At 50.2% G+C, this 13,714-nt stretch overlaps 3 protein-coding genes and 1 long non-coding RNA gene across 8 annotated transcripts; 2 read left to right on the plus strand and 2 right to left on the minus strand.

Moving 5' to 3' along the window:
- Positions 1-9: 9 nt before the first annotated feature.
- stnA (stoned A) lies at positions 10-7,373 on the minus strand. Of its 5 annotated transcripts, XM_015185873.2 has the most exons (4): positions 5,065-5,654; positions 3,901-4,019; positions 2,122-3,459; positions 10-1,375 (listed from the first exon to the last, which is right to left on the minus strand). In XM_015185873.2, exons 3-4 carry the CDS (start codon positions 3,428-3,430, stop codon positions 24-26), a joined length of 2,661 nt encoding a protein of 886 aa, XP_015041359.2. In that variant the 5' UTR covers positions 3,431-3,459; positions 3,901-4,019; positions 5,065-5,654; the 3' UTR covers positions 10-23. The 5 variants fall into 5 exon arrangements, with proteins under 5 accessions (XP_015041359.2, XP_033238977.1, XP_015041357.2 ...); XM_033383086.1 differs by lacking the exons at positions 3,901-4,019; positions 5,065-5,654 and adding an exon at positions 7,262-7,373; XM_015185871.2 differs by lacking the exon at positions 3,901-4,019 and having other exon boundaries at positions 5,304-5,655.
- LOC26533988 (uncharacterized) lies at positions 5,846-6,188 on the plus strand. The gene is made up of 2 exons (XR_001452664.2): positions 5,846-5,950; positions 6,025-6,188. It is a non-coding gene; the product is annotated as an uncharacterized lncRNA (long non-coding RNA).
- On the minus strand, positions 6,840-10,280 carry FucTC (alpha-(1,3)-fucosyltransferase C). The gene is made up of 5 exons (XM_002133766.3): positions 9,776-10,280; positions 9,649-9,717; positions 9,410-9,565; positions 8,144-9,324; positions 6,840-8,074 (listed from the first exon to the last, which is right to left on the minus strand). Exons 4-5 carry the CDS (start codon positions 8,929-8,931, stop codon positions 7,639-7,641), a joined length of 1,224 nt encoding a protein of 407 aa, XP_002133802.3. The 5' UTR covers positions 8,932-9,324; positions 9,410-9,565; positions 9,649-9,717; positions 9,776-10,280; the 3' UTR covers positions 6,840-7,638.
- A 1,316-nt stretch (positions 10,281-11,596) lies between these two features.
- On the plus strand, positions 11,597-12,704 carry Rab21 (RAS oncogene family member Rab21). The gene is made up of 2 exons (XM_002133765.3): positions 11,597-11,775; positions 11,844-12,704. The coding sequence occupies exons 1-2, from the start codon at positions 11,712-11,714 to the stop codon at positions 12,452-12,454; spliced, it is 675 nt and encodes a 224-aa protein (XP_002133801.1). The 5' UTR covers positions 11,597-11,711; the 3' UTR covers positions 12,455-12,704.
- The last annotated feature ends 1,010 nt before the right edge of the window (positions 12,705-13,714 follow it).

The raw sequence follows: 13,714 nt of genomic DNA on the forward strand, positions 1-13,714 counted from the left end.
TTTTTGTGGTTTTTGGGGTTTGCTTATCGCTCGATCAGCTCGCTTTCGAGCAGCTTGATCTCCGTCTCGCCGGGCGCTAGATTCTCCGCAATGGAGGTGTCGAAGGGATCGATGTCCTGCGGACGCACCGGTGGCGGGGGACGCGAGGGCAGCGAGGGTGTGAGCACCTTGTCGCCAAGTCCCAGATCCTGGGCGTCGCTCTGGGCGTCAATGGCCAGCTCTTGGGCGCTCCTCTGTGGCAGCAGCTCGTTCTCGAGCAGCTTCAGCTCCGTCTGTCCGGGCTGTAGATTGGCGGCGATCGAAGTGTCAAATGGGTCGACGTCCTCGTCCGACTCCCCCTGGGCGTTGTGGGCGCCGCCGGCTTTGGGCAGCTGTCTGCGCTCCTGCGCGGGTGTCAGCACCTTGATGTCGATGTTCTCCTCGACGGCGAGCAGCACCTCGGCGGGCACGGGCGTGGGTGGGGCACGCGGATCGAAGTCCGGATCGGAGAGGCTGTGCCGCAGCGTGGGCGTGGGCTCCGCAATCAGATCCGCCTCGATGTGCTTCAGCTCGATGTCGCTGAGCTTGGCCTCCGGCACATAGGAGGTGTCGAAGGGATCCTCCGACTCTGGTATGCCCTCGGCAATCGACTGCGATGCGTTGGCTGAACCGGCGGCGGAGGGCGCGTAGTACGGCGTCAGAGGCTTCTTGTTGGCCCCAACCTCATTACCGGCCCCGAGTAGGTCCGGCCCTGGCACCAGGAAGCCCACACTCTTCGCCTGGATGTTCAGGCTCAGCGAGGACTTGCGTCTGGCGGCGTCAAACTCCGGAGTGATGTTAGATGGCGAAGGTGGCACCGGTGGCTTCGGCCTTTGCGGGGGCTTCTGCTGCTGCTTGTGCTGCTGGTCCTCCTCCTGTCCCGCTCGCGGATCAAAGTCCGGATCGCTAAGTGAGTGCTTGAGTCCACCGCTCGTCTCGTTGGTGAGCAGCTCCCGCTCTAGAAAGCGCAGCTCTGTGGCCTTTGGCTGAACGATTGCACTGACCGCTGAGGTATCGAAAGGATCAAAGTCCTCCGGCTCTTGATCGATGCTAAGGGTGGGCGCCAATGGCGCTGGCACCACCTTACTGAGATCGGTGGCACTCCCGGCCAAAAGATCGCGTCCTGGAGCCGCTAGCAATGAGGACCCGCCAGTGGTCTCCTCCTCGGCGCGCGGATCAAAGTCGTCGTCCTCCTCGAGTACGGTGGTTTTCTTGATCACCTGCTCCGCGTAGTTGGTGTTGAAGGGGTCGTCGTCAAGATTGGGCTCCTCCTCGTCGTCACTGACGTAGATGGCACCAGGTACAATGTGTGGTCCAGTGGCAGGCCTGGCCGGTGGCGGCGGGCGCTTGGGTTTTCCTGGTGATGGCACGAAAATAAGTACGGGTTGCAATTAGTAAAATTGGATAGCTGAGGCGTGTAAAGGTGTGTAATATTATCGCTGGGGTTTGGATCTGCTAGATATCTGCTGTGGGTCCTTAAAGTATAACGCCTCAAATATAAGTATATCTCGTATATCTCCCCAATGTCGCCCCCTTAGATCAATAAAATTTTGTAAGAAAATAGTGAAATTTAGTAAAAACCATGGGTTCAATCAATACGAGAGTCAGAATACCAAAAAAATACAGTACATTTTTATTGAAAATAACTATCTTCAAAAAAATGCATTAAATATTTCCATAATTAAACTTCTCTGAATGGAATCCCACAAAAAAAGAAACATATTTTGGATGATGAAATATTTCGTATGTAATGAAGGATTATGGAGGTATAATATAGTGTAGTACCAGTCTGAAATACAGTACAATAAGAAGACATCGACACCTGCAGAATAATATACAATTATCATATACATATGTATACTTGAAAGCCGAATCTGGTTGAGATTGGATTACTCGTAAAGCCAGAATGAACAGTCGTTTGGCTCATTGAACAACTGGTCTTCGAGCAACGAGCTTTTGAGATCATGTTCCGATATAGTACATACAAATAAAGGAGATGATTATCTTTCGAAATTCCCTGAAAGAACCTCTTGTGTTCTGAGTGACAAGTGTGCTGAGATATGCGTTCAAGTTTGAAGGGTGGATCCATGGATGATCGCTCACCTGGTAGTGGCTCCTCGGACTCTGGCTCCGCCTCGAACTCGGCCCAGCTGGCCTCTGCAACCGCTTCGGCGAGTACGGAGACTGGCGGCAGAACGACCTGGTTGACGATGGTGATGTCCTCCTTTTTGGTGAGCGACTCGGCGGCTAGTTCGGCGAACTCGTCGTCCTCCTCGTCCTTGAGCGCGTCGAACTCGGCTAGATCCGGATTGAGGGAGCTTCCCTGAAGCTCTGCGAGCTCGGCGTCCTCGTCCTCCTCGTCAACCCTTTGGGGCTTAATCAGATGCAAATGGAGCGAGACACTCAAATCGATGGGGCCCGCCGATTCGGTGAGGTCGTCGTCGACGAGATCGTCGAGCAGATTGTGCTGCGGCTCGGCGTTGGCGGCTGCGGCTAGGAGATCCGCCTCGGGATCGGCTAGCTCTACGCTCTCGCTGAGCAGAAGATTCTGGATGCCCTTGCGGAGCTTGCGCTTGGGGTTGGCTAGGGCTAGGGCGTGATCGCGGTCCACGCGGCCTGAGAGTACCTCTACGGCAGCACCGAGGCTGACGAGCTTCTTGTTGCCCTTGGCCTTGTCGGCGCCAACAATGACCTTCTCCGCGTAGGCGGTGTCGAACGGATCGGGCCCGTCGTCCGCCGGGTACACGGGCGAGTCGGGTACAACGGCTAGTTGGAGTTCTCCGCTGGTGATCGCCTCGATGTAGTCGGTGGCAAAGATGTCATCGACCTCGTCCTGCTGGTCGTCCTCCGAATCTGAGAGCTCGACAACGGCCTCTGCTAGCTTGTCGCGCTGTGATTCGATTAGTGCGAGGCGCTGGCGCTCACGCTCCTGGCGCTGGGCCTCGAGACGGGCTGCCTCCTCCTCCTCCTGTTTCTTCTTCTCGGCAGCCGAGGGCAGGCGTTGGTAGAAGGACTCCTTCTTGATGCGATCGAGCTCGTCCTGGGTCTTGTGTAGGATGGTATCGACGCCCGATGTAAGCGCCTTAAACTTGGCCCATTCCTCGTCGCCTCCGCCGCCGCTGGAACTCTGATGCTGATGGTGGTGGTGGTGGTCGTCAGTGGAAGTGCTTGCAGCACCGGATTCGGCTAGATGAGCGTCTCCGACAGAGGATCTGTGGTATGTGGCGCCTGCGGCACCCTCGACGTCCGATGCGCCACCGTCCGATTCGCCAGCGTCCGATTTGTTGGCCGCCGCCTCCTGCTTGGCCCTGAGCTCGCGCTTGTACTGCTCAAGCTCCTCTTCGGTGAAGAGTTCTTGGTCCTTTTTCGACTTCTTCTTTTTCTTTTTTAGGCCCTTTGGTAGCTTAAGCATTATCTAATTGCGGAGACATCGAGATCGGTCTGCAAATATTTATCGAGAACTTACTCCCACAACTGCTTCAGAAGCTTCAGAAGGATGGCTGGATACTGGATTACTGGATACTGGATACTGGACAGAGCTAGAGGTTTGCTTCTACGTAGGACTGAATGATGGACTAACTGGGTAGGTGGTAGTGGTGGTGGTGATTTGGACACTGCGGGAGAGGGGATACTTATTATGTAAGCTACTCATCGACAAAGGCGCACATGTACGTAGGTGCATCTGCATCTATGTACATCCCGAATACGAGTCGAGCTACGCACTAATTGATTGATTGATTGGTTGATGATTCAGTTTCGGATACACATTACATTGACATTTAAAGAGTACATATATGTATGTAGTATATATAGGAAGTGGCGATTTTTTCTACTGGAGTCACTACCCAACCCCGTAACCCGTCTACCGTCTACCGCACTCACCGCCGCACCAAATGTCCACTGGAGGCTATAGAGATTGACACCCACGGAAAATCTACACTCGACTGTGCTATTACTTCTGGGAAAATCCATACGAAATTTCGTATTAAATCTGTGTAGACCTACAACGGGATATTGAATGTTCCCTGTTTCCTGTACGTGCGTGCTCCGTTCCGTGGAAAAAATGTACACGGTCTCTCTGTTCTCTGTGCTCTCTCCTCTCCTGTCCTCGCTTCTCTTCTCCTTTTGAGAACGAGCTTCCTGGCGGGGCTCTGCGTCTCTGAATGTGATGTACCTACACACGAGCTTTCTCGTACAAGGAGAGCTTTTTCACCACAGAACCACAGCCACAGAGCCGCAGAAACAACAAAAACCGTAAAAAAGCCGAGAAGAGAACTCAACACAAAAGTCAAAGCTCACATTGGCAGGCAATAGATTTTCGCCCACTTGCACTTACTGTTGAGTGACTTTTGACGGGCACTTTGCCAGCACTAGCACCAGCACCAGCACCCGAGCAATTATCTATTATTTGCGAATGAATGCCACAATCATTGGGGGTCATCGATAATTGTTTTGCAATTGGTTGAATATTTCAAGATCAGACAGAGAGAGAGAGAGAGATAGAGACAGGGGTATCCCTTTTCAAGGATGCCCTGCCGCATCATCATGCAGATGATGTACATATGGGGCACAGAGAGAAGCAGGACAGCACGCTTCTCTGCGAATGGGGGGCAGTAGTATCTCTTACATCTCGGTTGTTGTTGCCTATGGCTTTTAGTGTGAGGGGAAAAATCGATGATATAGAGACGCACTTTGGGGCATAGAGAAAAAGAGACAGGAAGACAGAGGGAGCGAGACAGAGACAGAGTACGTTCCCACGCACGTACATAGAGGTATATATGAATATATATGTATATATATATATATATTTATGTATATTATGTACATACAAGTGTTACACGAGTTTTCCTACTCAACTTTTCTTCACACTTTCCCCGACACAGTCAAAATGAACATTAAAAAAAAGTTGACACACACTCTTTGGAGAAATATTTTATGGGTTTGTTTTTTAGTAATATTCAACACTTTCGCTTGATTTTTGGTTAATTTTTGGTTGATTTTTGGTTGATTTTCGGTTCGATTTTCTCTGAAAATTATGCAACTTACGTCTCACTCTTGCGCACTTTATTGGGTGAAGGGGGGAAATTCAGGAAAAACAATTGCGTTCGTACGTTCGTTTCCTCGTGGCACAGCACACACACTTCTTGCCGAAAATCAATGAAATTTCTTGAATTTACTTTAGTTCTGGATATTTTTTAGGCGGAGGTATTGAGCGTTGAGCGTGGTTTGGTTTGGTTTGGTTTGGTTTTTGGTTTTTGGTTGTCTGCTGGCTCTTTCTTATTTACTTGGGGGTTTTACTGCCGTAATCTCCTCGATTTGTGTTACCTCTGATTTGAACTATCGGGAAATCTAGCACAGAATGAGTAAAATGTCATGAATTTCCATAGGAAGTGCTTTCAGAGCAGAGCAGAGCAGTGCCGTGCCACACACAGTATCCTTCAAAAAGCTGCGGCCCAAAAAAGCTTCTACGCGAAAGCGCCCCAAAAGCACACACACATACACACAACGGAGCCCACAGCTGACGTGGGGGTGTGTGTCCCTCTCCCGCAGGAACTCTCTGTTTCTCTCCAGAATAGCTCCAGAAGCTTCGAAAAAGCTTCACCGAAGGAAAAACAATAAGAAACAATAGCAGCTTGCGTCCGTCAGAGACGTCATCGTTTGACACTTGACATTTGGAATACACGAAGCACGACGCACGATGCACGACGCACGAATATCGCGACGCGTGCGCCTCCCCAAGTGCCCAGCCCTGGAGAAGCGCCAAACCTTCGAAACGGGGCTCTGAGTCTCAAGAACCCTATCTCAGAAGGCTTTGCAGGCATCTTAAGTTCTATATCGATGATAAATTGGAAAATTGGAAATCTTTAATATTTCAGAAGGTTGTCTAGATTTGTGACCGAGCTCTGACTTTATAATTATAAAGGTAGAAAAGGTAATCCATTAAATATAAATATGTGTCCATTCTGAAATCGCAATTGACAGCATCTCATCCTATCCCAATAACAGCTTCGACGCGCGACTACGAGTATTCTCCAATAAATGTCTATATATGTATCTTCTGCGGGTATATTTTGATACCATTATGGAAAGACAGAGGAAGCGGGAAGGCGACGAGGACGAAGATAATAAGGCTCTCAAGAAAGAAGGATGGAGGATCATGATCAAACAAGTATATGTAATCGAATGATGGTGAAGCAGATCTTGCTAATGATTAACTATAACCATAGACACTAGACTAAATCCCAATTAGTACGTCCACAGGAAACAAAAACCCTCACAATTTAAGCGCTTAAATGGAAACAAATTTCTCAAATGCTTTCGAACACTTAAAAAAAATGCAAATTCGGACTTCCAGTGCATGCAGACTACCCGCATGCAATCCCATGCATTCTCGGCAGAATCCATTGCATGAAGCACATCTTACACCCTACCGAATTATTTACGGAAACTATAGCCAATAGACTTCACCAAACAATCAACCCGTCCCGCGTTATATATGGGGTCTTAAGATCCTTCTGCGTGAGGCAGACCCGCCTAGGAGAGCATCCGTATTATCAGGAACCCCCAAACTGAAGACGTCTTAACGATTAAAAAGTAAAACAAAAACTGAAATGAATTGGAATATTTTGATCAGATTTTTCAGACATTTGGTATACAAAATGCTTTCAACTTGAGCCTCTGAATGCGTAAAATAAATAATATTAAATGAAAATATGAAAAAACTACCAGATTTCATAGAAAATACTTTCAGCGAAAACTTGATACCAAGAACAAATTAGTGAAGGGGAAAAGGATGGTAGGGTCAAGAAAAAAAGTAATGCTTTAGTTGCAGTCATTCACTTGCTTAAAAATCATCTTTAAAAAGGTCTTAAAATGTTTTAATGAACATTTAGGGCCCGCTAAACAACAAACAACATCAGATAACGGGCATTAAAAACCCTCAATCTATGAAAAATCTGCCAAAGCAACAACAAGTAATCTCTAATTAATAATGGTGAATATTCATTGTAAAATAAGTTAGAAACATCAGAGAGTTACCCTAAAAGGCCACCACAAACTGGCATGCATATGACAAACAATTGGAGCTACGATTTTCAGTTGTTCTACAGATTATCTTACTTACTTACTGACTAAGCTAAACTTATTATTAAAATAGTAATACAGGAGAGGGGTACGGCTGGAAATTGGAAGAAATAATGATGGCCCAGGGGTCTACATAGGAATCGAAACAAATGAAACTTACACAAAGGTGCGTGTGGGTGCGTGCGTACGTGTATGTGTAAGTGTGTGTACTCTTATCGCCCCTAGAGGCTCCTAATGGCGATAATGTGACGCTTTTGGATGGGTTTTAGTTGCGATTGTGGATGAGTCAGTGCTGCATTAGACGGCGATAATGTCAAATCGTAGTCGTAGCCGGCTCCCCGCATATCTTATCTTTCGGGCCGGGGCTTCGAGCTTTGTCACACAACTATTGGTAGGTAGGCACAGCCATGACAGTTGGAGCAGGAGACACAAGAAAATGTTTCCCATATCGTATGCAAACAGTCGCATGCCTGCTATCCCGCTTGCTCGCGTGCGGCTGTCGCATAGCGCCGTCCTGTTCCTTTTCGTGCGTCGCCCTCAGAATCGGATGTTTGCCTTGAACCGGCAGCTGTTGAACCACCAGGACTGGATGTCGCCGTACACCTGGGACCTATGTCGCTGAGCGGACGAGTGCAGACGGGCGCAAAGGTCGCAGAAGGGGGAGACGGTGACCAGGCGGTAGTGCTGGCGCCACCAGAAGTAGCTCGTGTACTCTTCCAAATCGCCGGCCACGAAACGCATGTGCTCGGCCAGCTCCTGGGCGCTGTCGAAGCGATTCGCGTCGATGTAGGAGTGCGGTGGCAGGAAGCGCGTGTAATCGGCCCCGCCAAACACCACGGGTATGATGTGGCGCTCCAGCACTCCAAAGAGCTTCTCCGTCACATAGTCCTCGCACAGCGAGTTCTCAAAGGCCAGATAGAACATGTAGTCCGTGTCCAGCATCTCATCGCAGTGCGGGTCGCCGCGGTCGCAGCTGGAAGAAGCAACAGCGTTAATGTGGACTCCACGATGGCATAGCGGCATGAGGAAGATGGTGACTCACCTAAGGGGTCCGCACTTGCCGTATACGTCCACCTCGAAATGCTCCTGCAGGGCCGCCGTTAGGTTCTCGCGCCGAGACAGCGTCTGGCAGTGGGACACGAACCACGCTGCCATCTTTGTCTTGCTCTGCCACAGTCCCTCTACCCGGGTGTCGTTCCAGGTACCTTGTGTGGGCGGTTGGCGCCAGTGGGGCTGGGCACTGGGGGCCACCACGGCGCCCGTTTCGATGTCCTGCAGCTGGCCATAGGGCCACACCACATCCGAGTCAAGGCGATTGGTCATGGTGAGGTTATAGAAGTCCCGCTCGTCGCTCAGCCGGTGCTTGGTCTCGCCAGCCGACTCCATCAGGGCGAACACATAGGCCTGGTGCGGACTGCGGCTCGCGGGCACAGGCTGCAGAAAGGGGAAATGCTCGGCCATATGGAACACAATGGCGTCGTACAGATCCAGAGCGGGCAGGAAGTCATGGCTGTTGGTCACCTCGCACTGATACACGGGACAGTGCAGGTCCTCACGCAGCTCCTGCGGCCCCAGCGAGTCCGCGGGCAGGCCCCAGCGCGGATCCCCGAAGAAGCTGCTCCACAGCAGAATGGAGCGCGTTCGGGAGCTCTTCTGGGGGTTGCTCTCCAGGTACTCCTGCAGAATGTCATACTGGTGGATCAACGGCGAGTGGTTGAGCTTGTACAGCACTAGCAGAGTGCCCAGGAGGAAGACAGCCAACAAAAGCAGCAACAGCAGCTGGGTCGGGCGCCGACACCCATTGACGAACCGACCTGAACGAGCAGCCATTGACAATTGGCATTAGCTGGTCTTCAGATAATGCGACGCCTTCCTCCACCGCGATTATCGTCGTTCCCCTACCGTCTGACGACCGCGCCCGCGCCCGCGGTCGAGGTGCGAGGGCGATAAGGTAAGTAGTATTGATTGCTTTGCCGATAAGTGGAGAAAACACACATTGAACGGCAGGTAGGCGGACAGCCCTTATCGGTACCAGGCACCCAGGGTGGGCAATCATTTTTTGGCGTCTCCTTCCACTGACCATTAGATGATTAGAGGGCCAGCGAATGCCACAGATTGAGGGCTGCCTGGAGCACGCGGGTGAGCACGGTGAACAGGGCCACGAATCCGTGCACGAGGAGCGTCCTCAGCAGAATCAGCAGCTGCCTCATGGTTCGTCCAGTGCTGCGGAGCAAATGAAAGTATCAACGAACTGCAGCACCGAGCCTCTGAACCGAAATCGGAATAGGAGGGCGCAACAGCAACCCACCTGTGGAAATATCCTCCAATCACCCAAGTGTTTACCTGGGAACGCAAACACTTGAGTAAGTCGACCCCGGGGACGGGGCAGCAAGTGTTGACCCGCCATTGTGGAGAAATCTCTGTCAATTACCTTAATGGAAAGAGCCGCACTACCGCTGCACTCCTGCAAGGGATTAAAATTAATGGTTTATTGTCATGAATGGGGAAAATCACACAATTTCTACTCCACTTTGATTGCGCACTTACAAATTGTCCACGCGCCAGTCCTTCCAGTCCTTCCAGTCCTGCCACCACCATCATTAGCCGCGAATGTGTCTATAATTAATTATGAATTAGTTTCCCAGCCCGGTTGCCGGATATGCATGGTACGTACCCATTCCTCACCCCAAGGCGGCAATGTTGATTACCTGCGAGATGTGCATCGAAACAAGGGAGCAGGGGATTACACATGTGTCTAAAGGATCCCCATATTCGTGGCTTACTTGTTCTTTCCATTGATGTCTGTAACTTCGATACGCATGGTATATCGGACTGTTGGTCCAGGGCCAGCGCCGTGACTCCTTTCAGCTCCACACGCTCATTGCCATCGCCTCGGGCCCGAACGATGGCCTGATGGCTGCCGACATCTCTCGAGAAGAGCAGACGCCTCGCCTTCATGGACATGCCAGGACACCGGCAGCGGCACATTTGGGCAGTCTGTCGTAGCTGGGGGGGATGCAGGGCACGTTCTTGGCGAGGCTGCGGGTGGCCCGTCTTCATAAATGTCCGCGGTGCTTCAGTCGCTCCAGTACACTGGCAGTCCTAGCTGGCAACCAATATCCGACGCTTCTTGCCATCCAGTAAAGGCGTCTCGTCTCCTGGTGGAATATGAGATCCCAGCCATGGTTGGTATGGTATGGATTCCGAGGGCGACTCTGTCCAGTATATGTAGCCGCAACGCGGCTCAAAGACCAGGGTACGCGGCTTCTCCACCCCCTTCCACAAGAGCACGCGCCGGCTGCTGCCATTCACGACCTCGATGAGACGAGCCTCCGCATCGCACCAGTAGATGTTGCTGGTCAGTCCAGTAGATGCACCAGGCAGAGGTGGAGCAGGCCCCATTCCCCACGGCACACGCGACCTTGTCGGTCCTTCCATCGCACTAGACGCCAGAATCCAGTCGCCAGTCGTCGTCTCCAATCGAATCTGAGCTCCCGGCCATGATTATAGCTCGGAGGGAGTCCGAGGGGAGGGGTGCGACCTCTGTCCGGCTGTCCCCTCCAGGATGCGAGCCCTCGGCATTTTCCACTCTGCACAGAAATTTTCCAATTTTTCCGCCACGTGTCGACGAAAACAGCTGTTCTGCTGCACTAGCGCCCCCCTCGGCAACCCGACACCCCCTGGCCGACGTCCTGTAAACGGCATCGGATTTGGCAGCATTTTTACCGATTTCAACAAAATTTCTTCTTCCTTCAAAAAAACAACGTAAGTGAGTATGGAATGCGCCGTAAGGGTGAAATGTGACGTCAACCGAAGTTTGGGCACAGGTATACCCTATTTCGTTGATATATGTACATATGTATATGAAGAAACTGTTTTTCCAATTTGTTTTAAAACGTAATTAATATAGAAATGATCTCAGATTGTTATGTTTTGGTCATATTAATGCATATGATTAGGGTCTTGTAAATATATCCCGATCCCGATACCCATTCTTGGTTTCTGTAAGAAGACCAAACCCTTCAAAATATCGTTGAAATACCTTTAAAACAGAAACTGACTAGTTTTGGCCCTTATTGGTGCATTAGATGACAAACATTTTCTCAGTTCCATAACATCCATTTCCCAGGGTATGCAAAATGTTGCTTAATCCGCGCAATGTTGTGGAACAATGCTGCTCGATTTCACGGCACATGAGTCTGGCCCATACAAATTAATGCTGCCAGCAACATAAAACGTAAGAAAACGTAAGTGAGTATGTTGAGGGAGCAAGTCCCAATAAAATATACGGTCTCACTCTAAAAAATACAGATATATACCGTACATATACCGGCTCATTTTGGACGCCAAAAAATACCAAAAAGTATCAAAAATACCGTAAACGGTCACCCTGCACTAAGTGGTGCATTCGACAAGAGGGTGGTCCACAACGCGTCTCAAAATCTACTGGAAAGTACTAGAAAATACTATGAAAAGTGTACAATTTGCAAGGTGTGTGAGCTAGACATGGTGGCAAGAAAATCGCGTGACGTCTCATTTTATGGATCCTCCATGACCAAAACAAAATTAAAAGTTTAATCTAAGCCAGTAAAAATTGATTAAGGAGAACAATGAGCTCGCGTAGGAGCAGGAGCGGTCCCACCCTGAACTTCAAGGCGGTGCTGCTGGGCGAAGGTGAGTCCTGAAATCCGACTGCACTTTTCAGTGGACATTCGATGCGACTACGATTACGATTCTTGCAGGCTGCGTGGGCAAGACGTCGCTGGTGCTGCGCTACATGGAGGACAAGTTTAACCCCCAGCACCTGAGCACTCTGCAGGCATCGTTCGTGACCAAGAAGGTGACGCTGCCCGATGAGCGGCGGGCCCAGCTGAACATCTGGGACACGGCCGGGCAGGAGCGCTTCCATGCGCTGGGCCCGATCTACTACCGTGGCTCGGACGGAGCGCTGCTGGTGTACGACATCACCGACCAGGACTCCTTCCAGAAGGTCAAGTCGTGGGTGCGCGAGCTGAAACAGATGCGCGGCACCGAGATCTCCCTCATCATCGTGGGCAACAAGACTGATCTGGAGGAGCAGCGGGCCATCGGTTACGAAGACGCCCGCCAGTACGCCCAGACGGTGGGCGCCCAGTACCTGGAGGCGTCAGCCAAGGAAAACGAGGGCGTGGCCGAGATCTTCGAGCTGCTCACCCAGCTGATGTTGGAACGTCTAAGCCAGCGGGAGCGGGACGCTGAGCCCCCGAACCTCCTGCGGTTAGATGCGAGCGACGCCGTGAGTGTGTCGGAAGGAGAGGAAGGGAACGACACTGACGACACTGGAACCGGCCAGCGTTCCTGCTGCGGCATCTAGGAGCTGCGGGAGGCGGGGGTCCGCCCATCGCCGTCCATTGTGATAATATGTAATGTACCAGTAGATCTGTAGCCGATGTTTGTCTGTATATACTATATAGATATATATATAATTACTTATATATGTATGATTATGTTACCAAATTATTGTTTGTTTAAGTGGTCCCCGATGATCTTTATTTGTTGTAATCCCCCTATTAACCCCAATACCTGGATTAACCATTAAAAATTGTTCTGATATGATTCCACGATTCCTGTTTAGGACTTTTAATATTACATTTTCGCTCTTTGTGTGCGTCAAGCAATAAAATATCTTGTACTAGCACTTACTTATCTGCATTATATTTGTGAGATAAGAACCTCCCCTCCCCAATCATCAGCTGCGGGTAGAATTTCGCATGAATTGGAATCGTTATCTGGAGTGGGCTGCTCGCTGTGGGCACTCTTTCGCCCGCCACTGTATGCAAGCAGTTTACTACACGCTATTCGTCACTCCTTCACCTGCCACTGCATACAAGCAGTTCACTGCGTTCAGAACTGCTTTGTTAGTTTGATTTTGAATTTGAAAGTATGAAAAGGCAGTATATATCGGGTATATGCTACAGAGAACCCTATTTATGATTGTAAACTAATGTAAATAGGTACAAAATTCTTATGAGCCCCTCAAAAACTCCAAGGTTTTAAGTAAGAGCAGTACAAAAAGATCCAACTAGCTAGAGGGGTGAAAAAGGTTTTGTACATTTGTTATGGTTTAATAACAGGAAGAATTCCTCCACAAAATGGCAGTTCCGATTCGTTTCAACACAGTTGACAGTTCTGGCTGAATTTCCTCATTCGTTTTCCTCATTACGCAGGCTCCGAGGCCCAACAATGAGACGCACTGACACCAGAACCCTTTCTACTCTCGCCGCCTGTCTCTCTTTCGCTTTTGTTTCATCTCTCTAATTCCCTTGATGTAAGCGACATTCCAGCACAGCCAGAGGAGTATCCCAGGGCAACACGCAGATGAGAACGCGATTGGGATTGGGGATGCCATGTTGGGGGGGTGCTGCGCACTTCTGTTGTTACCGGTTCGGCTCGTTCGGGTTCTATTGCTCTCGATGCTCCACAAACGAGTCACAATTGAGGCATCACAACGTAGTGACACTTTTCACACGCTCACAGGTCTCCCCCGCGCCGCTCCAAAGCACGTCCACCCTTCAGAGCACGATGGGATAGAGAGATCTAAACATTTATAATCTGTTTTGCATTATTGAAATAC

This window comes from Drosophila pseudoobscura, chromosome X (assembly GCF_009870125.1).
Source record: "Drosophila pseudoobscura strain MV-25-SWS-2005 chromosome X, UCI_Dpse_MV25, whole genome shotgun sequence".
NCBI lineage: Eukaryota > Metazoa > Arthropoda > Insecta > Diptera > Drosophilidae > Drosophila > Drosophila pseudoobscura.